This window comes from Phaenicophaeus curvirostris, chromosome 1, assembly GCF_032191515.1.
Source record: "Phaenicophaeus curvirostris isolate KB17595 chromosome 1, BPBGC_Pcur_1.0, whole genome shotgun sequence".
Classification (NCBI taxonomy): domain Eukaryota; kingdom Metazoa; phylum Chordata; class Aves; order Cuculiformes; family Cuculidae; genus Phaenicophaeus; species Phaenicophaeus curvirostris.
In genome coordinates this window covers 1,047,276-1,073,403 of record NC_091392.1, presented here as the reverse complement: position 1 = coordinate 1,073,403, position 26,128 = coordinate 1,047,276, and the positions used below count along the sequence as shown (strand labels likewise).

General features: G+C 53.7%; 2 protein-coding genes across 2 annotated transcripts in view; one reads left to right on the top strand and one right to left on the bottom strand.

Annotated features, from left to right (window-relative positions):
- LOC138725484 (calmodulin, striated muscle) overlaps nucleotides 1–26,128 on the top strand; it is a 113,997-nt gene that overhangs the window by 81,179 nt on the left and 6,690 nt on the right. The gene's annotated exons all lie outside the window — the stretch shown is intronic.
- Nucleotides 32–24,192, bottom strand: GDI2 (GDP dissociation inhibitor 2). The gene is made up of 11 exons (XM_069864149.1): nucleotides 24,061–24,192; nucleotides 12,451–12,558; nucleotides 11,591–11,690; nucleotides 9,343–9,477; nucleotides 7,174–7,372; nucleotides 6,730–6,861; nucleotides 6,115–6,214; nucleotides 3,844–4,015; nucleotides 2,044–2,188; nucleotides 1,127–1,181; nucleotides 32–1,050 (listed from the first exon to the last, which is right to left on the bottom strand). Exons 1-11 carry the CDS (start codon nucleotides 24,103–24,105, stop codon nucleotides 895–897), a joined length of 1,347 nt encoding a protein of 448 aa, XP_069720250.1. The 5' UTR covers nucleotides 24,106–24,192; the 3' UTR covers nucleotides 32–894.

Sequence of the window (26,128 nt, the reverse complement as noted above, 5' to 3'; positions counted from 1 at the left end):
ACCTGAAGTGAATCAGACCAGAGCACAGGACTGTGTTTTTCCAGAATTTGGCTTTACTTCGCAGTACAGAAATCATGTGGAGCCTTCGAGGAGAAGCACAGGCTCTGTCATACCGATACCGCAGCGCCGTTTGGTCCATCCGAGAAGCCGCGAGGCTACAGAAAATACTTCCACATCTTGCCTGCATCTGTAATTTGTTCTCTCGATTTTTATTCAGATTAAAACACAAAGGAGCCTTGCGGCACAGCTGTGTCCCAACCGCTGTAAACAGGTTTAGAAGCTTAAGTGGAGGTTAAGTCCTGTGCCCAGAACTAAAGCCAACATTCGCTGCTACAATAGACGTGGGCTTTTGTCCAGAATACAACTTGCCACAGAGTTAAGATTGATGGGAAGAGGCTTTAGGGATGCTGTCCACAATAATGGAGTGCTCGGTTTCTAATCTCCCTGGCTGGCTGAGGGGGAGGGGTTTGAGTGACAACCGTCACGGCTACTTTAGCTCACCAGAAGCACATAATTCGTGAAGGACGTTTTACAAATGAGTTAAACCACACGGGGCAGACACAGCTGGCAATGAGTTATTTCAAACCGGCACCAACGTCTACGTCTGCGAAAAGAAAAAAAAGAAAACCAGGCTCGGTCTGCGGTTTCCCTTCCCGGGTTAGTCGAGGAAATGGGGCGGGGGGCGCCAGATTCTGGACAGCAGCCCTACTAGAATGAAAGAATTAAACACATGATATCCAAAAGGGGAACATTACCAGTGCAGGACTCTTCGAATCTCTCAGAGATGGGATTACAAAAGCAGGCCTTACAATATTGAATTTCATACAGTGTTCATTAAGTTCCTTATATATTCATATTAGCCGATTTAATTTTTTTCTCCTAATTAGATGCTCATTACTGCTGCTCCTCCTCCCCGTAGATATCGTTTTTCTTGCGTTTCATCTCCTCGAAGTCGAACTCTGATCCCATCATCCGCTTGTAAATATCTTTGATGTCATCGCACGTCGTCTCGAAGTGAGTGGTGGCGTCGTAGGTGCGAGAAATGAAGATCTGGAAGGAGAAGGAGGAGTTGAGCACCGGGCCTCACCCCTCGCCCCCCTCGAACACGAGCTCGGCCCTTACCAACCTGGCTCTCAGTCCCCAAGTCAGTGGGTGCAAACAGGTCACTGATGCTGACGAACCTGCAAGGAGGGGAGAAAAAAAGAGCTTCAGAATCCATAGTTGCACTACAGGCTGGGAGACACTGATTGAGAACAGCCCTGAGGAGAAGGGCTTGGGGCGCTGGAGGATGAGAAGCTAAACGTGAGCCGGCAACATGCACTCATCGCCCAGAAACCAACTGTGTCCTGGGCTGCATCCAAAGCAACGTGGCCAGCAGGGAGGGAGGGGATTCTGCCCCTCTGCTCTGCTCTTTGAGATCCCATCTGGAGCCCTGTGCCCAGTTCTGGAATCCCCAACAGAAGGAGATGGAACTCTTGGAATGGGTCCAGAGGTGGGCGTGGAGATGATCCGAGGGCTGGAGCACCTCGGCTACGAGGACAGGCTGAGAGAGCTGGGGTCGTTCAGCCTGGAGAAGGCTCTGCAGAGACCTTCTAGTGACTCCAGTAAAACTGGGGACTTTTCCCAAGGGTCTGGAGTGACAGGATGAAGGGCAATGGCTTTAAATTGGAAGGGGAAAATTTAGATTAGACATTAGGAAGAAATCCTTCCTGATGAGGGTGGGGAGGCCCTGGCCCAGGGAAGCTGTGGCTGCCCCATCCCTGGAGGTGTCCAAGGCCAGGTTGGATGGGGCTTTGAGCAGCCTGATCCAGTGGGTGGAACTGGATGGGCTTTGAGGCCTCTTCCAACCCAACCCATTCCATGATTCTATGACTGGATTGCAAGCACGGGAGGAAGAATGGCTCAATTAAAACGTCGCTGCTCTGCGCAGCGTGTAGGCAGTCAGGGCGCGGAGGGAATTCTGAGTTCCAACACTTCCGCGAAGGCAAACAGCCTCCAACCCGGAGAGGTGAGGAGGGGAGAGGGGGCTCCTCGAGGCCTTACTTCTGCTCGATGGGCTCCAAGAGGTCCAAAGCCGGTTTGATCTCCTTCTCCGGGTCCGCGGTCTCCACAGTAGTGCTGGCAATGGCGATGTACTTGCCCTGCGCCGCCACGTTGTGCGCGGAGGAGATCATGCAGACGTAGATATCTAGGGAAACAAAAGAACCGTGCGGGTCAGGCCTGCTCATCCCTAAAGCCTCCTCCAGCTCACACGTTCCTCTTCCTGCTCCCCCTGACACTTCCCACCTTGTTTAAAGCCACACTTCGACGAGCTCTGTCCCTGCCGTGCGTGCTTCCAGGCTTCTGGTGGATGAGCCCACGCACAAGCACCCTGAAATTCAGCTTCCCGTGGCTGTGACATCTCCTAGAAGCCAGCGAGCTCCCCCCGCAGCCAGCTCATCCCTCATTCGAGAGCAAGAAAGCATCCCCTCTCCTTCCCTCAGCCCTTAGAATCATAGAATCATAGAATAACCAGGTTGGAAGAGACCCACTGGATCATCGAGTCCAACCATTCCTATCAAACACTAAACCATGTCCCTTGCCCCCTCGCAGAGAACCTCCCTGCTCCTCGCCCACTTCTCCCAGCTCGGGCCCTTCCTTCAGCAGGTTCCTCACTCGGCTTTCCGGCCACACGAACCTCGGCCTCTCCCACCTTCCCCAGCGCTGCCTTGCGCTCCAACAGCCCTGCAGGGACACCAAGGATCTCCGGACACGGACTCTGTGGCAGAAGCAGCACTAAGTGTGTCTTCCTGATTCCATTCTCACTGGACAAGTGGACCAAGTGTCCCCTCAGTGAGGCTGGAGGGACATCAAGCTGGGAGGGAGCGATGATCTGCTGGGCAGGAAGGCTCAACAGAGAGATTGGGCCAGGCTGGATCCATGGATGGAGGGCAGGAGGATCTGCAGAGGGATCGGGACAGGCTGGATCCATGGGCCAAGGCCAAGAGAATGGGGTTCAACCCAGCTCAGCACTGGGTCCTGCACTTTGGTCACACCAACCCCATGCAAGGATTCCAGGCTTGGGGAAGAGCGGCTGGAAAGCTGCCAGCAGAAGAGGACTTGGGGGTGTTGGTTGGCAGTGGCTGAACATGAGCCAGCAGGGGCCCAGGTGGCCAAGAAGACCAAGGGCATCTTGGCTTGGATCAGACCCGACGTGGCCAGCAGGGCCAGGGAGGTTCTTCTCCCTCTGGCCTCGGCCCTGGGGAGACCACTCCTCGAATCCTGGGGTCAGTTCTGGGCCCCTCCCCACCAGAAGGATGTTGAGGCTCTGGAGCGAGTCCAGAGAAGAGCAACAGAGCTGGGGAAGGGGCTGGAGAAGAAGCCTGAGGGCCCTGGGGGTGTTTGGCCTGGAGAAGAGGAGGCTGAGGGGAGACCTCATTGCTCTCTGCAACTCCCTGAGAGGAGGTTGTGGAGAGGAGGGAGCTGGGCTCTTCTCCCAAGGGACAGGGGACAGGACGAGAGGGAATGGCCTCAAGTTGCACCAGGGTCGGGGTGGGTTAGATTGGGTATCAGGAAAATTTTCTCTACTGGAAGTGGTGAAGCACTGGAAGAGGCTGCCCAGGGCAGTGGTGGAGTCGCCATCGCTGGAGCTGTTTAAACGCTGCGTGGATGTGGCGCTTAGGGACACAGTCCACAGGGCTGGCAGTGCCAGGTTTACAGTTGAGACTCCACGATCTGAAGAGCTTTTCCACCATGAACGATTCCACAACTCCGACTACCACGCCCGTTTAGTACAAGGCTGTTCAGGAGTCCCCCCAGCCTCAACCTCAGCGCGAAGAGAGCCCCTCCGTTCTCTCCACACACCTGATTTTCGGTTGACCTGGTTCTGTGGAATGATGATCTGGCACGAGTTGGCATCGTTTGTGTTCTTGATGGGGTGGCTCAGGATGCAGATTACCCGAATCACTTGGCCAACCTTCGTTACGCGGTCCGAGACGTAGCTGGGGTCGCAGATGAGCTGTTTGCAGCGAGCAACCTGCAGGGACAGACAAAGCTCGGGTGACCACCTCACGGAGATACAGACCCAGCCAGTTTGGAGGAGAACGAAGAGGGGTTCTGAGGTGGCTGTGCCAGCAGTGGGTCCTTATTTCAGTGCCAGCACGACACTTCAGCTCAGACAACCAGGAGTCTTCCCAAGGGAAGGGCAGCCACAACTTCTCTGGGCAACCTGGGCCAGGGCCTCCCCACCCTCATCTTGATGAATTTCTTCCCAAGATCTCACCTCAATCTCATCTTTTAGGTTAAAACTATTCCCTTTCGCTCCACCCCTCCACTGTGATCCAAAGCCCCTCCCCTCCAGCTTTTCTGGAGCCCCTTTCCGTACTGGAAGCTGCTCTAAGGTCTCCCCACAGCCTTTTCTCTTCTCTAGGCTGAACAACCCCAACCCTCTCAGCCTGTTCTCCTATGGAAGGTGCTCCAGCCCTCAAATCATCAGCTCCTACCCTACCTGTCCACATGTAATTCATACCCCTATGCACTTCATCTCCTGGCCTTTTAAATACCTCCAGGGATGGGGATTCCACCGCCTCCCTGGGCAGCCTCTGCCAGGGCCTGAGAACCCTTGCAGTGAAGAACTTTTTCCTGATGGCCAATCTGAACCTGCCCTGGTGAAGCTTGAGGCCATTCCCTCTCATCCTATCACCTGTCACTTGGGAGAAGAGACCAGCACCCTCCTTGCTACAACCTCCTTTCAGGGAGCTGCAGACAGTGATAAGGTCTCCTTTCAGCCTCCTTTTCTCCAGGCTAAACAACTCCATGTCCTGTCCCTCAGCTGCTCCTTAAGTCTTGTTCTCCAGCCCCTTCACCAGCTTCATTCTCTTCTCTGGATGCGCTCCAGCCCCTCGAGGTCTTTCTTATAGTGAAGGGCCCAAAACTCAACTCAGGATTCAAGGTGCAGCCTCACCAGCGCTGAGTACAAGGGCACAATCACCTCCCTGCTCCTGCTGGCCACACCACGGCTGATCCAAGCCAAGATGTCACTGGCCTTCTTGGCCACCTGGGCCACTGCTGGCTCACGTTCAGCCACTGTCGACCAACACCCCCAGGTCCCTCTCTGCCAGGCAGCTTTCCAGCCGCTCTTCCCCAAACCTGGAACACTGCACAGGGGCTTTGTGTCCCAGAGGAGATCCACAACCTCCTTTGGACTCGCTCCAACAGATTCATGTCCTTCTTGTGCAGTGGTCAAGGCTGAACCAATCAGATTATTATCAACCCCTCTGCATAGGAACTTATTTTTGCAGTTATAGTTTAATATTTCACAGAGTCATCAGGTTGGAAGAGACCCACTGGATCATCGCGTCCAACCATTCCCATCAGTCACTAACCCATGTCCCTCAGCACCTCGTCCACCCGGCCCTTAAACCCCTCCAGGGAAGGGGACTCAACCCCCTCCCTGGGCCTGAGAACCCTCTCAGGGAGCTGGAGAGAGCAACGAGGTCTCCCCTCAGCCTCCTCTTCTCCAGGCTAAACACTCCCAGGGCCCTCAGGCTTGTTCTCCAGCCCCTTCCCCAGCTCCGTTGCTCTTCTCTGCACTCGCTCCAGAGCCTCAACATCCTTCTGGTGGGGAGGGGCCCAGAGCTGGCCCCAGGATTCGAGGAGCGGTCTCACCAGTGCTGAGTCCAGGGGGAGAAGAACCTCCCTGGCCCTGCTGGCCACGCCGTTTCTGATCCAAGCCAAGATGCCCTTGGCCTTCTTGGCCACCTGGGCCACCACTGGCTCACGTTCAGTCGCTGTCAACTAACACCCCCAGGTGTTCTGTACAGCCAGGTTGAGATAAAGCTGCAGAAAGGCTGCAGCTCCTTTCTGGTTCTACTTGATTTACTCAAAGAGAACCTTCCACCCCATGGATATGATCTCATTCCGTCTCCTGGAGCAGGGCTGCTGTACCATAATCATCACCATGAAAACACAGACATGAGTTGGCATGGGGAAAACTGGCACCAGCCACCTAGTTTTGCTCCAAGGGCTCTAATGAGAGGTTTCTTACTACATTTGATCACATCCTGACCAGCAGCAATGATTCTCAGAGGCGCGAGGTGGGGTGGGGATTAAGGAAGGAACTGGAAGGCACCGTACCTCCCCTTCAGACTTCACGCCAACCACTTTGCCGTTTTCTATCACGATCTCCTCGATGGGCTTGTTCAGCATGTAGGTACCTCCGTAAATAGCGCTTAGCCTGCAAGAGGGAAGCCGCTTCAGCATCTTCCACAGGTGCGCATTTGGTTTTTCACAGCCCTCCCAGTCCCTCCTTTCTGTTCCACTTGGACAAACCCCAAAATCTGACTGACACCTCCTCAAAATCCGCTGCTTTTAGCCATCTACGTGGTGGATGCTGTTCTTTCTGCAAGACCTCCAATCAATTACACACAACCAGAAAGAATCTGCTTGGTGCAACCCAAACGTTCTGACAGCGCAAGTGCTGGGAGCTCCTCCAGGTCGGCAAATCCGACTTCTCGGATAAAGTCGCTGCTAACAGCACCTCTGAGCAAACCCAGAACGACCACCGCTAACAGGAATTGCAGTAGAGAAGTCCCGAAAGAAGGAATCTCACACGGAGAAATCACTTCTTGGTGAAGACAGGGAGAGAACTAGTAACCATCACAGTATTTTTACGCAGCGTCGTGTTCTGGAAGCCCAAGTGCTGACCCCATGTCTGATCCACCCCACTGGAACCCCCAGCCAAATTCTCACCTTGCAAATCCCTGGGGCAGCTCGCCAAGGCCGTAGAGGGGATAAAGGTACGGGCTTTTCCCATATCTAGCCAGCGACTCGCTGTAGAGCTTAATCCTGTTGATTGTTTCTTGGCAGGGTTGATCTAGATAGCTGGAGAGGGCAGTTAAATCATTGTCAACGTCAAAAACTGAGACTTGCAGCAGAATACAACCAGAAAGCAACACATTGTCTTCCCATGAAGCTTCTTTCCCCACCCTCTGGCTCCTCCTGGCAAGCATTTCCCTGCAAGTTCCCTTTTAGAAGCACTTTGTGTCACGAGGGGGTTTAGTCAGGAAGGAGAAGCTTCATTAACCCCACAAAATTCAAACATCCCACCAGGAGAGGACCCGGTGTTTTAAGATCTATGTGGCACCCAAGGACAGAGTTCTTGCCCTCAACCCTTGTGAGAGAACCAGCACTTACTCGTCAGTCCTGTAGAGCGCGAGGGCGTGGCCCGTGAAGTCTATAACGTCCTGCCCCAGGTCAAACTTCTTATACACGTCGCGCATGGTGGTCTTCTTGGGATCGACGCCTTCAAAAGTCTTGGGGTCATTCTCATCAAAGTTGGCAACGTACACTAGGAATTTCCTGAACCGGCGTTTCTCGAACAAGCCCATTAAGCCTAAAACCAAGGTATTATTGTCAGAAACCAGAGCTATTAAATGGCTTTTCCATTGCCACAGAGCATCAGAAGCAAGTAAGCGAGTGTTTAAAATATCAAGAACAAGGAGTTCGGCCTTCAGGGCTAACCAAGGTGCTCTGCTCAAGGGGGAGACACCAACGTTGCCAAAATGGTCCACACCAGCAGCTGTCCTGGTACTCTGGACATCACAGGGCGAGACGGCCAGCTCCTTCCAAGCTGTGGCTGGAGGCTGAACTCCTACACTCTGCTCCCAGCTCAGGGAAAGCCTGGAGAGCAGCTTCCACTTAGCCGGGTTTAAATCCTGGGCTGAGCTTCCCTAAGCACGGGCCTTTGCGTTTGGCATCTACCAGACTTCCCATCAAAGTGAGCGGCACTGAGCTCTCTTGCAGCCTCGCCAAGGAAGCAGAAAGCGCGGCAGGGGTCAGAATTCCGAACACAAGATCGGATGAGGCACCATTTACACGTTTTGATTTTCTACAAATCAGAGACGCAAGACTGGACTTAGAATCACAGAATCATAGAATAACCAGGTTGGAAGAGACCCACTGGATCATCGAGTCCAACCATTCCTATCAATCACTAAATCATGTCCCTCAGCACCTCATCCACCCGTCCCTTAAACCCCTCCAGGGAAGGGGACTCAACCCCCTCCCTGGGCAGCCTCGGACAGGGACCAATCACCCTTTCCGGGAAGAATTTTTTCCTAATGTCCAGCCTGAACCTCCCCTGGTGGAGCTTGAGGCCATTCCCTCTCGTCCTGTCCCCTGTCCCTTGGGAGAAGAGCCCAGCTCCCTCCTCTCCACAACCTCCTCTCAGGGAGTTGGAGAGAGCAATGAGGTCTCCCCTCAGCCTCCTCTTCTCCAGCCTAAACACCCCCAGGGCCCTCAGGCTTCTTCTCCAGCCCCTTCCCCAGCTCCGTTGCTCTTCTCTGCACTCGCTCCAGAGCCTCAACATCCTTCTGGTGGGGAGGGGCCCAGAACTGACCCCAGGATTCGAGAAGCGGTCTCCCCAGGGCCGAGGCCAGAGGGAGAAGAACCTCCCTTGCTGAAACAAAAGCAGAGACAACACCAAAGGCACCTCCTACTTCTGCCAGGAAGAGTCTCTTAAGACTCTTGGCAGACAGCAATGTGGCCAAACTGAAGGAATGGCTGATTTCTTCACAGCGAGAAGGAGCAGCTGCTGTAAGGAAGGCTCCGATGCACAGACAAGCTGCATATTGCAGTCGTATTTGCAGGAGTTGCTTCATTACAAGGCTTTTCAGAGATGCTCCTAATTCTATCCCACATCTGAGGCTCCTGGACTGCCCTCTGCAAGCTCCTGATGTATCTCTGTTAGGAATTATTGGTAGTTCTATCTGGAGGGACATTTAAAAAGACAATTAAGATTTTAACGAGGTGCCACACGTTGGATTTACTCATTCCAATTTGCCTGCTGACAAATGTGACAACACTTCACACGCCCCTCCATCCAAAAAGACCCAACTTTAAATCTTTCTGGCAAGGCTGGGAGCGTAATCCCCAAACGGAACCTCTTTAAGAATCACAGAATCACAGGTTGGAAGAGATGCATTGGATCATCGAGTCCAACCATTCCTATCAAACACTAAACCATGAAGTAACATCTTGTCACGTTCCCACCAGAGAAGCCACAGAACAGGCAGCTTGGTCAGCTCCATCTAAAAGCTCCAAGAAAACAGTAACGCCAAGGCCCAGGAAGCCCACGACTCAACTGCAAGTGGTGCTTGAAGTCACATAAGCTGTAGAAGAATCCTAGGCTAAGCAGAGCTTGTTATTGAGATGGAGCCTACACACAGCACCACGTGAGGAGCATCAGGATTTCTTTCCGGCACGAGCACCTAATATACCAAGACGTGGAGGGCAGGGACCCGTTTCCCCTTTCCTTAGCTGTGGTAGCTTCAGGAGGAAACAAAGTAAGGTGCAAGTACTCACTGGATGCCAAAGCTTCTGCCTCAGTGGAAGGAACTTTGTAGATCTTTCCTCCCTTGTAGACGAAGCTCCCCTCGATCACCTTGAAGTCCAAGTAGCGAGTGACTTCTGTGTAGAGCAGCATCTTTACCAGTTGACCTGGAAAGGAGGTTTGGCACAAGTCAACTGGCTGGTCTGAAGCAAGAAGCCACAAGGACAGCGCCTCTCACCAGGCAGGCGGCTCTTCCAGAGCAGACAAGGCTCCAGGAAGACCTTAGAGCAGCCTTCTCGTACCTAAAGGGGCCTACAGGAAAGCTGGGGGCTCTTGATCAGGGAGCGCAGGGATAGGCTGAGGGGGAATGGTTTGAAGCTGAAAGTGAGGAAATTGAGATGAGGTATTAGGAAGAAATTCTTCACTCTGAGGATGATGAGGCACTGGCACAGGGTGCCCAGAGAAGTCATGGCTGCCCCATCCCTGGAGGTGTTCAAGGCCAGGTTGGATGAGGCTCTGAGCAGCCTGATCCAGAGGGAGATGTCCCTGCCTGTGGAGTTGGAACTGGATGATCTTTAAGATGCCTTCCAACCCAAGCCATTCCACGATTCTGTGACTCTTCCAACACAGAAACCCTTCCAGCACAGAACCACATAGCTCTTACACCTTTGTGGAGCAGATGGAGGGTGGAAGGTACCGATGAGCATGTAACGAGGCAGTTTGAAGGCTTTGTTACAGGCCATCAACTGCGTCTTTGTCACTCCTGCCATTTCCATCATGCCCTTGCGTAAAAGCCATCGTGTGGCATGTTATCCCATTGACCCCAGAGTAACCACAGAATCATTTAGGTTGGAAAAGACCTTTAAGATCATCGAGTCCAAACCTTGACTGGAATCAGAGCAAGTCTTCCCCTGCACTAGCCTTGAGCAAGGTGGGCACAATCTACACAATCTATCTGCCTCCTTGCGCTCCAAGGACAAGATTCCAGCAGCACGTGGCCGGTAGTTGGCAAAATGAGTTGTCCTTGAACTTGTTGGCATCAATAACCACTTTATTGACAGTGGATTTGGTCCAGAAGACCTGTCCCAGTACTGGAACATGGATTAAAGAATGAGGATTTGCAGCATCAATAAGGGATGAGAGTCTGCAAGCCATAAAACGGGAACAAAGGGGATTAACAGTCACATGGAATCACCTGTTTCTTCCTAAGCCATGGAGGAACAACAATGCACAATTCATGGTGTTAACTCTGGAGAGAAACATAAACACTCGGGGAAGAAATGGATGTTAGAAAAGTGGATTTCCAGACCTTCCAAACATGGTGATGCTGCGCACTCCAAGCTGGAGCCACCTTCCAAGTTTGTAAGGTCCACAGCCAAAACAAGTCAGAGGGTGGAAGCTGAGGTGCTTGCAGCACCAATCATAGAATCATAGAATCACCAGGTTGGAAGAGACCCACCGGATCATCGAGTCCAACCATCCCCATCAATCACTAAACCATGTCACTCAGCGCCTCGTCCACCCGGCCCTTAAACCCCTCCAGGGAAGGGGACTCAAACCCCAGCCTGGGCAGCCTCGGACAGGGACCAATCACCCTTTCCGGGAAAGATTTCATCCTGCTGTCCAGCCTGACCCTCCCCTGGTGGAGCTTGAGGCCATTCCCTCTCGTCCTGTCCCCTGTCCCTTGGGAGAAGAGCCCAGCTCCCTCCTCTCCACAACCTCCTCTCAGGGAGTTGGAGAGAGCAATGAGGTCTCCCCTCAGCCTCCTCTTCTCCAGCCTAAACACCCCCAGGGCCCTCAGACTTCTTCTCCAGCCCCTTCCCCAGCTTCGTTGCTCTTCTCTGCACTCGCTCCAGAGCCTCAACATCCTTCTTGTGGGGAGGGCCCAGAACTGACCCCAGGATTCGAGGAGCGGTCTCACCAGGGCCGAGGCCAGAGGGAGAAGAACCTCCCTGGCCCTGCTGGCCACGCCGGGTCTGATCCAAGCCAAGATGCCCTTGGCCTTCTTGGCCCCCTGGGCCCCTGCTGGCTCCTGTTCAACCAACCCCCCCAGGTCCTTCTCCTCCAGGCAGTTTCCAGCCAGGCTTCTCCTAGTCCGGAGCTGCTCAGGGTTGTTGTGCCCCAAGTGCAGACCACCCTGACTGACCCCAAGGGAGCTCTTGGATTTGTGCTCCCACAGGTCACGGAGAACCAGCCAAAGGGCTATTTACTTGATTACAGCACTGAGCGTAAACCCAGGCCGCGCTTACGAGGCAGACTGCGGATGTCAGAATCACTTACCATTAGCCATAAGGAATTTTGGAATGAGGTCCACATTCCAGTCCCTTCCTCGCCCCATGGATTCTGGTGGAGTTCCTGGTAAGTTAAACCTTTTGTAGAGCTTTGGAGAGAATACAAAACTTGTTATAGTGCAGGAAACGGCTACGGGTATGATTTCTCCCACACGAAGAGACACATTCCACCCCCACATCTCCCCAGCTGAACACAAGCTCCTCACAGCAAGGTTTTGGCCTGCGTTTGAGCTCCCGTTTGATTTGCGATGCAATGCACAAAGCACATGCAGTAAATTCTCACAGTAAGAATCGAGCAGCTTTGTTCTGCTCATCCAAGCTCTCTTTCTTCAAGTCTTAAAGCTTGGGAATTTACGACCTGCCGAACCGAAATACTGTTTAACATTGCTAAAGGTAACCCGATCAAAACGCCTTGGAGAGGGAAGCTCCTCTACGCACTTAAATCAAACGCTCCAGTATAAATATTTAACCCAGTTAGATGGCAAGGAGAGCAGTGATTTCCTGACATCCAATTAATCAGCCTCGCTAACAGCTCTAGAAGCTTCACGCTTGCAAGTTGTAAGCAGGAGGTGGCGTCTGTCAAGATGGAAGCGCTCGCAGGCCAAGGACCAAGCGCAGTGTCGAGGCACAGATTCGTTAGGCCGGCATTCGCACGGCAGTAACCATTTAGCTGATGAGTTTTCCCATCATGCTTCTCTCCTGCTGGCGTGGAAGTGTCATAAAGCTTCCTTACTCAAAGGAAGCCCCCAGGAATAATTACTTGGAATCCACCCCTAGGAGAGCTTGACATGAAGCCTTCGTTTTTCGGTGGGGGAGAAGACAATAGGTGGGCACCCGCCCCGTACTTACATCCTCCAGGGGTGTAATGGATGCGCTTTCCCCTCCATAGTAAGAGTTACGGTCCATGTGAAGGACTTTCTTTCCATTCACTGACATGATTCCAGAGAGGATGCATTCCTGAGAAGAGGAAACAAGAAAGAACGTGAGGGCCATGTTAGCCGTGTTTGAGCCTCCTTCCACCTTTCCAAAGGATGCTCCCTCAAAGAGCATGTTCTGACAGCCACCTGCGCGCCCAGACTCGGAGACACACGCACAGTCCTTCACAAACACAGCAGTTGCCTCACTCCAGAACCAAGATACGCATGCTGAAAGCCTTTATTGAGATGGATTAACCCCTTATGAGGTTTGTTCCCTCCTCTGTGCAGCCAACGAGGATATTTTAACTCCACATCTACCACCTGTCAGGGCTCCCCTGAGGGTATTTCTGGGAAGTCCATGCATTTGGACTTCCTAAATTGCCAGCTATCAGACTCAAAGAGGCAGCATCCTCCTTTATGGATGACACCGGGAATATAAAACCTTGCCTAAAAGACTCCGGGAAGTCTCCCCAAAACCTCAGTCTTTGATAACTGAGACACGCAAGAGCTACTCTTAGAGGACAGGGGTAGCACAAAGGAAAAATCAAGCCATTTGGGAGCTTTTATCATCTCAGTAGATACTTTGCTATCCTTGCTACGTACCCACCACAATTGCATCCACTGCGATCCCCTGGAGCAGCCAATCAGCTGCTCTGTCTGAGCGCCACACCATGAGGCTGAGAGTAACCACAGGGGTCACCAGTTAGAGTTTGCAGAACCAGCCAAGGACTTGCCTGGCTAAATCCCCACTAAAGCACCACTTCGCAGCAACCCCGGTCACCGGCTCCGGCGTTCACAATCCAGAGAGCTTAACAAAAACTTAAACGCTTGCACGCTTAGGGCCGCTTATCACGGAGGTTTTACTGATCTTTTCCACTCAGCTCTCTTCCAAAGCAGAGTTTGTGTTCACCATCAGCATTATCTAAATTTGTAGATCCCAGCCACATCCCACATTCCCTTTCATCCAGCCTGTAAACCCGCCGTCCAGCTGCGGAGCGATGCCTCTGCTGCACATCAGCTCACCCATGAGCGGAGGAGCCGTTCATTCAAGGAAAGCAGCAGCCTGGCCTTCCTGGCAGAGACCTGCATCTCTACAAGATCCTTCTTGTTTACTCTACAGGTCTCGTGCCGTGGAACATTCAGAACTCCTGTGCGTCACCTCCTCCCTGCTGTGGAGTTCAGGAGGCAAACGATAGAGAATCATAGAATCACCAGGTTGGGAAAGACCCATTGGATCATCGAGTCCAACCATTCCTATCAATAACTAACCCATGTCCCTCAGCACCTCATCCACCCGTCCAGGGAAGGTGACTCAACCCCCTCCCTGGGCAGCCTCGGACAGGGACCAATCACCCTTTCTGTGAAGAAGTTTTTCCTAATGTCCAGCCTGACCCTCCCCTGGTGGAGCTTGAGGCCATTCCCTCTCGTCCTGTCCCCTGTCCCTTGGGAGAAGAGCCCAGCTCCCTCCTCTCCACAACCTCCTTTTAGCAACGCTGCCCAGTACAGGTACTGGTGAACACAACCAGCCAAACCACCAGCAGAACACAGTTTCCCACCACGTATTGTTTATAGAATCACAGAATGGTCTGAGTTGGAAGGAACCTTAAAACCCATCCAGTTCCAACCACCCGTCAAGAGCAGGGACACTTCCCACTGGATCACGTTGCTCCAAGCTCCATCCAACCTGGCCTTGAACACCTCCAGGGATGGGGCAGCCATGACTTCTCTGGGCAGCATGTGTCAGGGCCTGACCACCCTCATCACAGGAGAGCATTTCTTCTTAAGTTCTCATCTCAATCTCCCCTCTTCCAGCTCAAATTCATTCCTCCTTGTCCCATCCCTGCACTCCCTGATCAAGAGCCCTTCTCCAGTTTTCCTGTAGGCTCTCACTACCCCTTAAGTGACTTGCAAATCCTAACTCCATTAAATCACAGAATCCTTTAAGTTGGAAAAGACCTTTAAGGTCACCAAGTCCAATCAAAATCTTGGTGTCAAGGAAGCTTTGAAACCCATCTTCACCTTCAACGAAGGCCAAATAATGGTAAAGGCAGCGTGCGGGAGGGGTTATTTGGTTCCGAAGTGTCTCAACATCTGCAGGTGCGTGGACGTCTGCCAGGAATCGCTGGCACCGGGACTTGCTGTTCCTGAACTTCCAGGTGGCAATGGGCAAGTCTTCTCTGCTAGAAGACCAAGGAGCTGCTGGCCAGCCTACTGCCCACCCAGATGCCACGAGAAGTCAACCACGGCCCTGGAAAGCAAAGCAAGTGCACTGGTGCATAGCAAGAACGGGCTGCTTGCTGAGTTTAAGCCCTGAAGTTGGGGGTGATTTCACAGCTTCATGATTGTCACATGGATCGTGAACAAAGTGAGCCACAGGGCTTCCCGCAAAACCTCTCTACAAGCCATCAGCTGCCCCTTCCAGCACTGCAGCATCCTCCACAGACTCCAGACCTCTCACAGCCTAAAAGGCCCCTCTGCTTTTTCCAGGCAGGCTAAAGAGAGCCCTACAGCCGACACGGCTGCACTAAACCCAGAAACATCATGACCAGCAGGGCCAGGGAGGTTCTTCTCCCTCTGGCCTCGGCCCTGGGGAGACCGCTCCTCGAATCCTGGGGTCAGTTCTTGGCCCCTCCCCACAAGAAGGATGTTGAGGCTCTGGAGCGAGTGCAGAGAAGAGCAACGAAGCTGGGGAAGGGGCTGAAGAACAAGCCTGAGGGCCCTGGGGGTGTTTAGGCTGGAGAAGAGGAGGCTGAGGGGAGAGCTCATTGCTCTCTCCAACTCCCTGAGAGGAGGTTGTGGAGAGGAGGGAGCTGGGCTCTTCTCCCAAGGGACAGGGGACAGGACGAGAGGGAATGGCCTCAAGCTCCACCAGGGGAGGGTCAGGCTGGACAGCAGGATGAAATCTTTCCCGGAAAGGGTGATTGGTCCCTGTCCGAGGCTGCCCAGGGAGGGGGTTGAGTCCCCTTCCCTGGAGGGGTTTAAGGGACGGGTGGATGAGGTGCTGAGGGACATGGGTTAGTGATTGATGGGGATGGTTGGACTCGATGACCCAATGGGTCTCTTCCAACCTAGTTATTCTATGATTCTATGATTCCTCAAGAGAGCTGCGAGCCCTACAGCGCTGAAGAACCGCAGGAGTGAAAGTACAGGAGGCTTTTATGGTGACGTTAATGATTTACCACATGCAACGTGGGACAAACACACCAGGAACACCGATACAGAATCATGGAATCATTAAAGCTGGAAAAGGCCTCTAAGATCATCCAGTCCAAGCGTCAGCCTGCCACCACCATGCCTACTAAACCCATAGTCCCATAGTGCCACATTTATACAGTTTTTGAACCCCTTCAGGGGTGGTGATTCCACCACTTCCCTAGGCAGCTTCTTCTAATACTCACCAACGGGATCTCCTGACTTACACTGAACCAGAGCTCCACACCTGGGCTCTGGTTTGACTCTTTCCTCTAACCTGCAGCTTTACTCCCTCAGATCACCTTCCAAAACCCCGGCTCGCCAGCTCTGCCAGATGGTGGTGCAGGACTGACAACGTCCACGCTGGAGCTGAGTCACAAGGAAGCCAACGAGGATTTCCAAACAAGATAAATATCAATGGGAGGAACAGTCACAGTCAAAGCTGCTGAAGCTACGTTCTTCATTCCAGATGTCAGCTGATTTCCTTCCTCCATTTAGGGGCAGTTCAAAGCATTTCTTGCTCTATTTTCTCATTCATCACAACCCAGCAAGCCCGTATCCATTCAACAGGTTGCCTGGCAAAACCAGGACTCAGGGTAACTCAGAGCTATCCGTTTCCCTGCTTGCTTAAAATCACGCCCCTAGAATGAACCCAGGAACCAGCAGAAGATGTTAAGAGGTCTTTAGTATCTTTTCAATCATGTTTCACATCCATTAAACACCAGCACAGGGATCAAGGTGGAGGTACGACGATAATGTTTTATCCACGGCTCATGTAACAGGCTCGTTCCATCACCCAGGCTCCCGCAGAGCCCCGAAGTGTTCAAATCCTGCGTAGGCCTTTCACCATCATTTCCCTTTGCGGCCGATGAGGCAACGGCACAGCGATAAAACACAAGAGACGCACAATGGATTTGTCCTCCCAGCTCAGCAATTCCTTTTGCCGGCTGAGCGCAGGCCAAACCCATCCGCAGGGCACTAGGTTGCATCTAGGAACCGCTTGATGTGTCATTATATCACCTGGGTCAGGGAATGAGGAAAACAAACAGCCCGGACCGATAAGAGATGGGCCGGAAAAGAGTTTGGACTGCAAATAAAAAAGGGGAAGCATCAGAGTTCAAATCTGCGGCTTTGCGACTTGTGAACAGCCACCCTTGGTAAAACCGAGCAGCTGCTGAGAGCAAAAACAGCAGCAAGACACAGCAGGGAACGCTCCAGGGATCCAGTCGGGGTGGAACGCAATCTCCAGGCAAATTACAGTCACGATGCGCTACTATAATCCACCGCTTGGGCCAGTTGGGGTTACGCCGGGCTCCCAAGAGCTCGCATTGCGTTGCTGAATGAATGACAGAGCAAGTCTTCCAGCGATCGATGTCTGCAGCACCTCTTGGCCGCTCCGAACAGCCACGGAACACAGGACCAGCGAGCAGAAGCCACAAGAAACACGGAAACAGCACGCTGGACGCAAATCCATGAAAAAAGAGGAGTCAGGGGTAACTTGGTGGTATCGGTGTTTCCATGTTTGCTTAAGACCATCAGCTCTTCCCTCGCTTGCATGAACTGGCCAGGAATAGACCTTCGGCACGCAAATGCCTTTGAGAATCGAGGGAATCAAGTAGGTTTACATGGATATTCTCCAACTAGGGCGGTAGTTCAGAAAGGCTCAGGCAGACGGATGGGAACCTGAGCCAGTGCGGATCCATTTAACCACGCTGAGGGGAGGATCCCACACAAAACTCCTTTCATTTTTGGGAGCGGGTTCTGGCACAGGGCCCCGGCTACGCCACGTCCAGTGTACATGGGCTACATCGACCACACTGGACTCCAAGGAGCACGATTCAACATTCTCTTCAGCCGTGTGATAGGCAGAAGCCTTCACTCACTGCATCCCCTGCTACCAGAGGACGCAAGGGATGGCGACGCTCTGCTTGGTCCTCGCTGTCATTTTGACCTTCATGTAGGCCCTTCAATCAGCAAGGCTTGAGCTGACACAATTAAATATATCTTGAATCCAAGACTCTGGCTGCTCTGCTCCTACAGAAAGTGAATCTGCCTCTTTGCGAGGGATTTATACAGGTTTAAGGTGGTGAGGCAGCTGGCAAGTAAGAAGCTTTAGTTCAGCGCACAGGTGCCTGCAAGGAGTGAAAACCCAGAAGGGACACAGCGTTCATCTGCGAGGGCTCGATGAGACAGTTTAATTACACCCAACATTCACGTTCAATAACTCAGGTTGGTTAGAGCACAGAAAACAAGCGACAAATGCTTTTCAGGGGTCACAACATCCCACTCCCGGGTGTTGTCGCAGCAAGCAAGCACCGAGGCCTTTCCAGATCAATGTAAATAAAGGTGAAGTGAAAAGACGAGTCTGAAAATCGAACCACGAGGTGTTCTTCAGCCCGCTATCATCACAACACATTAAAAACAGGTTTGAGCAGTAGGCCTGAAGAAAGATGCTGCCTCATCTGCAACGTACGATGCTCCTCACAAGCCTGAGCCAAGCATCTTAAAGCTATTAAGGCTTAAGCAACTCCCGAGAGGCCATTCCCACCAGCGGCTCCAGGACGCAGTACCTGGAAGAGCTACCAGATCTCATGCCGGGGCAGCCAGACCCATTTTGTCTGCCCTGTAGTGCCTGGAACTTCACCACCGCTCAAGGCACAGAGGGACTGGGAGGAACGCGGTGCTCCAGAACAAGCGCTGGGAAGTTAAGGGTACCTTGTGTAAGTCGTATCAGCGGTAATTCAGGATTAAAGATACTCTGGGATTATTTTTACAATATCTTTACAAGCTTGGCACTGCAACAGGGCTTCCTGTTTGCATAGCTAAGGGAAAAAAAGTATTTTTTGTGCCCGTGATCCCAATCCTAAAGCTGCTCAAGCTCCTCATTACTGAAGAAGAGAGCACGGACATGATTGAGAGCAGCCCTGCAGAGAAGGACTCAGTGGATGAGAAGCTGGACACAAGCTGGCAATGGGCACTCCTAGCCCAGACCAAAGAAGCGCAGCCAGCAGGGTGAGGGAGGGGATTCTGCTCTCGTGAGACCCCGCCTGGAGTCCTGTGTCCAGTTCTGGAATCCCCAACAGAAGAAGGACATGGAGCTGTTGGAACAGGTCCAGAGGAGGCTACGAAGATGATGTGAGGGCTGGAGCACCTCTGCTCTGAGGACAAGCTGAGAGAGTTGGGATTGTTCAGCCTGGAAAAGAGAAGGCTCCAGGGAGACCTTAGAGCGACCTTCCAGTACCTGAAGGGGCTACAGGAAAGCTGAGGAGGGACATTTTCCAAGAGCCTGGAGTGACAGAACGAGGGGGAATGGCTTTAAATTGGAAGAGGAAGATTCAGATCAAACATTAGAAAGAAATTATTCCCAATGAGGGTGGTGAGACACTTCTCACAGAAGTCCTGGCTGCCCCATCCATGGAGGTGTCCTCGCCCATGGCAGGGGGTTGGAACTGGGCGGTCTTCGAGGTGCCTTCCAACCCATCCCATTCTACGATTCTATGATCAGCACCCAAAATATTCATGTGATGCTTTCAGATCCATCCAAAGCAGAATCTACAGAGAGACTCTTGTGGCCCTGCAAACCCGACCAGACTGACCACTGCCACAGATGTGTTTGTGGCTCTTCTACAAAGGCTGTGACGCTTATTTTTTTCCTCTTTCAATCACCAACTGAACTTTCACTGCGGAAAGAGAAATAAAAACGCTTTAGGGCAGCGCTACACCTCCCAGATGGGCTGGATTACATTTCTTTCATGGACTTCATACAAATCTGAGCAACAGATGCTGGGACGAGTCAAGAGCTAACACTGATGGGACAAGACGCAAGAGGGCACAACCCAAGAGGCAGCCTGGCAAAGGGCTCGGGACTCCAGTACCTCAACCGACAATCAAGAGCCCTTGTTCATCTCATTTCCTCCCAGCAGCATTAAGATCGGGACGTGGAGTGCAAGTCCGGCCTTTCCAAGAGGCGAGACAAACTCACTCAGCTACAACAGGAGCTGCGTGGGACTCAAACCCATCTCTGCAAGAGCCAGAATGAAGGGAAGGCTGGTTGAAAGCATCACCTGAAGCTTTGTGACAGCTCAGGGCTCTTAAGAAAAGGAAAGAGCCAACTGAACACGTTTCCCCACAGCGTTTTCCAGCTCCTTTTCCTCTGCCAGCACTGCTACCAGACCAAAGTCAGAGCAGCAGCCTTCAAGCTTCCAGTTCGACGCCTCATCTGCCTGCAGAGTCCTTGCAGCCCAGCCTGAACCAGGCTCTGCTCCGACACCGCTCGCCACCCAAAATGGTTGAGCCAACAATTTGCGTTTTAGGACTGGGAACGGCCCAGCTGCACCACGTTTCCATTCACTCACTTTTCTGCACGAGCTGCTCAAGTGGAGAAGAAGTCCATTCCATTCTAATTGGTATTTCAGAGGGAAATTCTGCACAGCAGAAGCAAAATGAGCCCTCCTGTGTGCTCCTAGCCTCTGGAGTTTGCTCAGCACACCTTAAAAATGGCTGTAATTTATTCCTTTTAACTCAACTGCTGATCATTAGCATCAGCTCTTCTAAAAAGTGATTGCACAAGAGGCCTTTTGTCCAATTTACACTGGCGTTTGTCAGTTTGGGATTAAGCTCGGTGCTTACCAACTTGATACCAGCTCACTCTAAAGCATAAATTAACATTTTAATGGAGCTCTGGATCTATCGGAGGCCCCTCCACTAGGAGCTCATTATATTTCACCTCCCCACAAAGTCCACTTCCCTGCTTTGCAGAGCCAGACGCAGGTTTTCAGACAGACTGCAGCTTTCCCTATCGAAGGGAAGAAGCTTTTGCCTCCTAAAGTCACTCCTGCAACCTCAAAGGAAGAAAAGGAACGAAAGCAACCACGGAAGCTGGTTTTACCCTACGGCAGCAGCCAGGACGACGCTCCCACACGCCGCACATTTTCTTTGTGCTACATCCTGATTTTATTACCATTATTCTCATAAACGGAGGGGGGGAACAGCACAGATAAAACAGATTTGTGTCCGCAGACGCGATGCTTTTGCCTCTGTGCAGCCCCTGTCAATTCCCAGCACCAAAACCACATGTATTTCTATTTACAATTACCACCCTTAGGGGCCGTGGGGGGGAAATCCCTCACGGCCAACCCCAAAGACGTCTCATGAATGGGGCGAGAAGACAACAGGAGGAAACACAAGCAGGAAAGGCTCTTTACCAGCGAGGAAAACCCTCTCTCCACCATATTGGATTTTCTTCCCCCTTTTTCAAACAATACCTCTTATTTTGAACCCGCAATCCACCATTCCAGCCCCTACTAAACCCCCAGTGGAGAAGGTAACGGTGGCCCCAGGCATCTGTGGGGCTTGAAGGGAGGCAGGAATCCGAAGAAATCGCCCCGGGCGGCAACGCTGCCATGTTTTTCCCCCCCCAGCAGCCCGCAGCGCAGCCTGCATCCTCCACAATAGGACAAAGCCCTCGCACGGCTCATCCCTGTCCCTCCGCCGCACCCCCCGAGTGCCGTCAGCTGTCAGTTTTCCTCAGGGATGGCCAAGATGAAGCGACAACGCACAAGTGGATTTTTATTTTTTTTTTTTTTGTTTTTGGGGGGGTGGAGGGGCATCAGATCAATTTGACAGGCGTGCAGGGCTCGCCCGCCTTCCCATCCCCCTCCTGCTGCAGTCAGGGCTGGCTGGAGAGCCGAAGGCTGCAAAGGCGGAGCGGGGAGAGGCGGGGTGGGGGGGGGGGATAGCCAGGTTCTGCCTCCACCCTCCGCCAGGCTCAGCAGACGTGGCCACCTCGGGTGTGGGGGGTGAAAGGAGAACTAGCTCAATTAAAAAAATAAAATTAAAATATCAGGCAATAAATCCCCGTTAGCGTTTTATTGTCTGGCAGCCCCACACCCTCCCTCTGCTAAACAACCACATCCCCCGGGGCTTCCTGGGAGCTGGGCCCAGCCCCAAGGGGATCCAGGGGGGACAAACCTCGCATTCAAACATGGGGGGGCTACGGAAATCGTGGGAAAAGTGAACCCTTCCTGGAGGGGGGAAAAGGGCTCAGATCCAAGCCAGGGGGGTGATTAGTGATGATAATTAGCAAGAGAGACAGGGGATGGGATAAAGGGGACCAGAAGCCAGGCACCTTGCGGAGATTAGTGATGGGGGGCTGTGATAATTAAATGGAGGATGGGACGGGGGGACCAGAATCCAGGCCCAGCGGGTGATCGGTGATGGGGGGGCTGTGATAATTAGATGACAGATGAGGGATGGGATGAGGGGGAGCACAATGCAGGCACCCCAGAGCGATACTGGAGGGGGAAGACGTACGCAGGCACCCAGCCAGAGCTGGCTGTTGGGGGGGGACTACGGTGATAAGGTGACAGACGAAGGACCATGGAGGGTGTTGGGGGTGAAAACCCAGTGAAGGATTGGGGAAAGGGACCTGAGCAGCCAGGGGGAGAAGCCAAGACCTGAGTACCAAAGGGAGGGAAAAGGAGGGGGTGCAGACCCCCAGCATCTCACCCCCAAGGCTGAGGGGAGGGGGAATCAAGAGGGGAGAGACGGGGGAGCAGGATCAGCAGCTGTATGAGGGATCGGGAAAGGGATCCCAGCATCCAGGGGAGGGAGCTGGAACTTGGGTGGGGAAAGGTGAGGACACAGACCCCCAGCACCCCAGTGTGAGGTTGAGCGGAGCGGGAGGAGAAGCATCAGGGGAGCAGGATCAGCATCTGTGTGAGGGCTGGGGAAGGGACCCTGGCATCCAGAGGAGGCAGCCAGGACCCAGGAACACGAGGCAGGGAGGGCAGGGAGGGTGCAGACGCCCAGCATCCCAGCCCAGGGCTGGGAGCAGTGGGAATCAACAAGGGAGAGATGGAGGAGCGGGATCAGCACCCGGGTGAGGGACGGGAAAGGGACCCTGGCATCCAGGGGAAACAGGACCTGGATGCCCAAGGCTGGGGAGGTAGGAAGGGCGCAGACCCCCAGCGTCTCAGAGGTGGGGGGAATCATCAGGGGAGATGGGGGTGGGCTCAGCAGCCGTGTGAGGGATGGAAAAAGGATCCCGGCATCCAGGGGAACCAGGACCTGGATGCCTGGAGAGTGCAGGGGGGGCACAACCCCCCAGCTTCCCAGTCTGGGGTTGAGTGGAGGGGGGAAATTATCAGGGGAGTGGAGTCAGCAGCCATGTGAGGGATGGGGAAGGGATCCTGGCATCCAGGGGAGGGAGCCAGGACGCAGGAACCCCAGGCAGGGAGGGTATAGAGGGTGCTGACCCCCAGCATCCATCCGGGGGCTGGGACGGGGAGAAGAAAATCAATAATGGAGAGATGGGGGGGCGGGATCAGCAGCAGAGGGGAGGGATGGAGAAGGGATGGAGAAGGGATCCTGGCATCGAGGGGAACGAGGACACAAATGGGGAAAGGGGAGGGGGCACAGACCGCCAGCATCGCTGGGAGGTGGGGAAGAAAATCAAGAAGGGAGAGATGGGAGGGAAGAAAATCATCAAGGGAGAGATGGAGAGAAAAAGAAAATCATCAAAGGAGAGATGGAGAGAAAAAGAAAATCATCAAAGGAGAGATGGAGAGAAAAAGAAAATCATCAAAGGAGAGATGGAGAGGAAAGGAAAATCATCAAAGGAGAGATGGAGGGGGAAAGAAAATCATCAAGGGAGAGATGATGGGGGAGGAAGAGAATTCTCAACGGAGAGATGGGGGGGGGGAGAAGAGAATTATAAACGGAGAGATGGGGATCAGTCCCTGTGTGAGGGATAGGGAAGGAATCCTGGCATGCAGGGGAACCAGGATCAGGGTAGGGGAAGAGGAGGGGGCACAGAAACCCAGGCAGGGGTTGTAGGGAGGGTGCAGACCCCCAGCATCCCAGAATGGGGAGGGGGAGAATCATAAAGGGAGACACAGGGGAGTGGGATCAGCACCCGTGTGAGGGATGGGGAGGGGACCAGGACACTGGAACCCCAGGTAGGGGGTGTAGAGAGAGTGATGACCCCCAGCATCCATCCCAGGGCTGGGAAGAGGGGCACAAAATCAGGAAGGGAGAGATGGGGGGCGGTATAAGCAGCTGTGTGAGGGATGAGGGGGGAAACGGGGAAGGGATCCTGGCATTCAGGGCGAACCGGGACCCGGGTGGGGAAAGGGGAGGGGGCGCAGACCCCCAACATCCCATCCCAGGGCTGGGAAGGGGGGGCGGCAAATCAACAAGGGAGAGATGGAAGAGCACGATCAGCCCCCGTGTGAGGGGTGGAGAGGGTCCAGGCTCGGGCGAGGCCTGAGGGCAGGGAGGGGGCGGGGGGTGCAGGGCGGCGGCCGCTCGCTGCGAGGCCCGAGGCCCCGTCCGGGCGGCTCCTCCTCACCGTGAGGCCGGTGCCCAGCACGATCACGTCGTACTCCTCATTCATGGCGGCGCGGGAACCGTTTCTGCGGGGAGGTGAGCGGTTTCCTCTCTCTCTTTCTCTCTCTCTCACCGCCGGGCTGGGGCGAGCCGGGCGCTAGCGGGAGCGGCAGAAAATGGAGCCGCGCCGTGAGGAGACCGCGCCGGGAGGGGGCGGGGCCAGACGCCTGTCAATCAAAGCCCGGCTCCGTCTGCTATTGGGTGAGCGTCGCGGGGAGGCGGAGCCGCGCGCCTGTCAATCAAGTCCGGCTCGGTCTGCTATTGGCTGGGCGCCGCGAGGGGCCGGGGTCAAACGGCTGTCAATCAACGCCCGGCGCCACTCGGTACCAACAGCGGGGGGGGCGGGACCAAGCGCCTGTCAATCATCACGAGAGCTGGCGCGTTATTGGCTGACTGCCGAGGTGGGCGGGGCTACAAGCCTGTCAATCAATGAGCAGGGCGGAGCACGATTGGCTCAGAGCCGCGAGTGGGCGGGGCCCGCGCGCATGTCAATCAATACACGGCGCCGATCGCTATTGGCTCCCCGTTGCTAGGGGGCGGGCCCTGCCACCGCGGTGAGGCGGGACGAGGCTGCGCATGCGCAGTGCGGGTTCGGGCAGCGCCAAGGGCGTCCTCAATGAGGGGGCGGGGGGAGTTTGACTGAGACCCCCCTCGAACAAGCCCAAAGACCACAAAAATAAGCTCAGAGAACATAATGAGGGGCACAGAGACCCCTAAAATGGTCCGAGGGACCCCCAAAGCAAGCTCAGAGACCCCGAAAACAGAGTCAGAGACCCTAAAACGGGTGCAGACACCCCCAAAATGGGCTCAGAGACCCACAAAGTGGGTGCAGACACCCCCAAAATGGGCTCAGAGACCCCCAAAATGGCACAGAGACCCACAAAGTGGGGGCAGACACCCCCAAAATGGGCTCAGAGACCCCCCAAATGGCACAGAGACCCACAAAGTGGGGGCAGACACCCCCAAAATGGGGTTAGAGACCCTCAAAAAGAGCACAGAGACCGCCAAAATGGGGGCAGACACCCCCAAAAAGGGCTCAGAGATCTACAAAAGGGCACAGGGATGCTCAAAATGTGTGCAGACACCCCCAAAAATGGCGCAGAGACATCAAAAATGGCACAGAGACCCCTAAAATGGGTGCAGGCACTCCCAAAATGGGCTTAGAGACCCTCAAAAAGGGCACAGAGACTGCCAAAATGGGGGCAGACCCCCCCAAAAAGGGCTCAGAGATCTAAAAAAGGGCACAGGGATGCTTAAAATGTGTGCAGACACCCCCAAAATGGCACAGAGACCTCAAAAATGGCACAGAGACCCCTAAAATGGGTGCAGGCACTCCCAAAATGGGCTTAGAGACCCTCAAAAAGAGTATAGAGACCCCCCAAATAGGTTCAGACACCCCCAAAAAGGGCTCAGAGATCTAAAAAAGGGGACAGGGATGCTCAAAATGTGTGCAGACACCTCGAAAAATGGCACAGAGACCTCAAAAAATGGCACAGAGACCCTTAAAATGGGTGCAGACACTCCCAAAATGGGGTTAGAGACCCTCAAAAAGGGCACAGAGACCCCCAAAATAGGTGCAGACACCCCCAAAAAGGGCTCAGAGACCTAAAAAGGGGCATAGGGGTGCCCCAACTGTGCACAGAGACCCCCCAAAATGGCACAGAGATCTCAAAAATGGCACAGAGACCCCTAAAATGGGTGCAGACACTCCCAAAATGGGCTTAGAGACCCTCAAAAATGGCACAGAGACCCCTAAAATGGGTGCAGACACCCCCAAAACGGGCTCAGAGATCTAAAAATGGGCACAGGGATGCTCAAAATGTGTGCAGACACCCCCAAAAATGGCACAGAGACCTCAAAAAATGGCACAGAGACCCCTAAAATGGGTGCAGACACTCCCAAAATGGGCTTAGAGACCCTCAAAAAGGGCACAGAGACCCCCAAAATAGGTGCAGTCACCCCCAAAAAGGGCTCAGAGACCTAAAAAGGGACATAGGGATGCCCCAACTGTGCACAGAGACCCCCCCAAA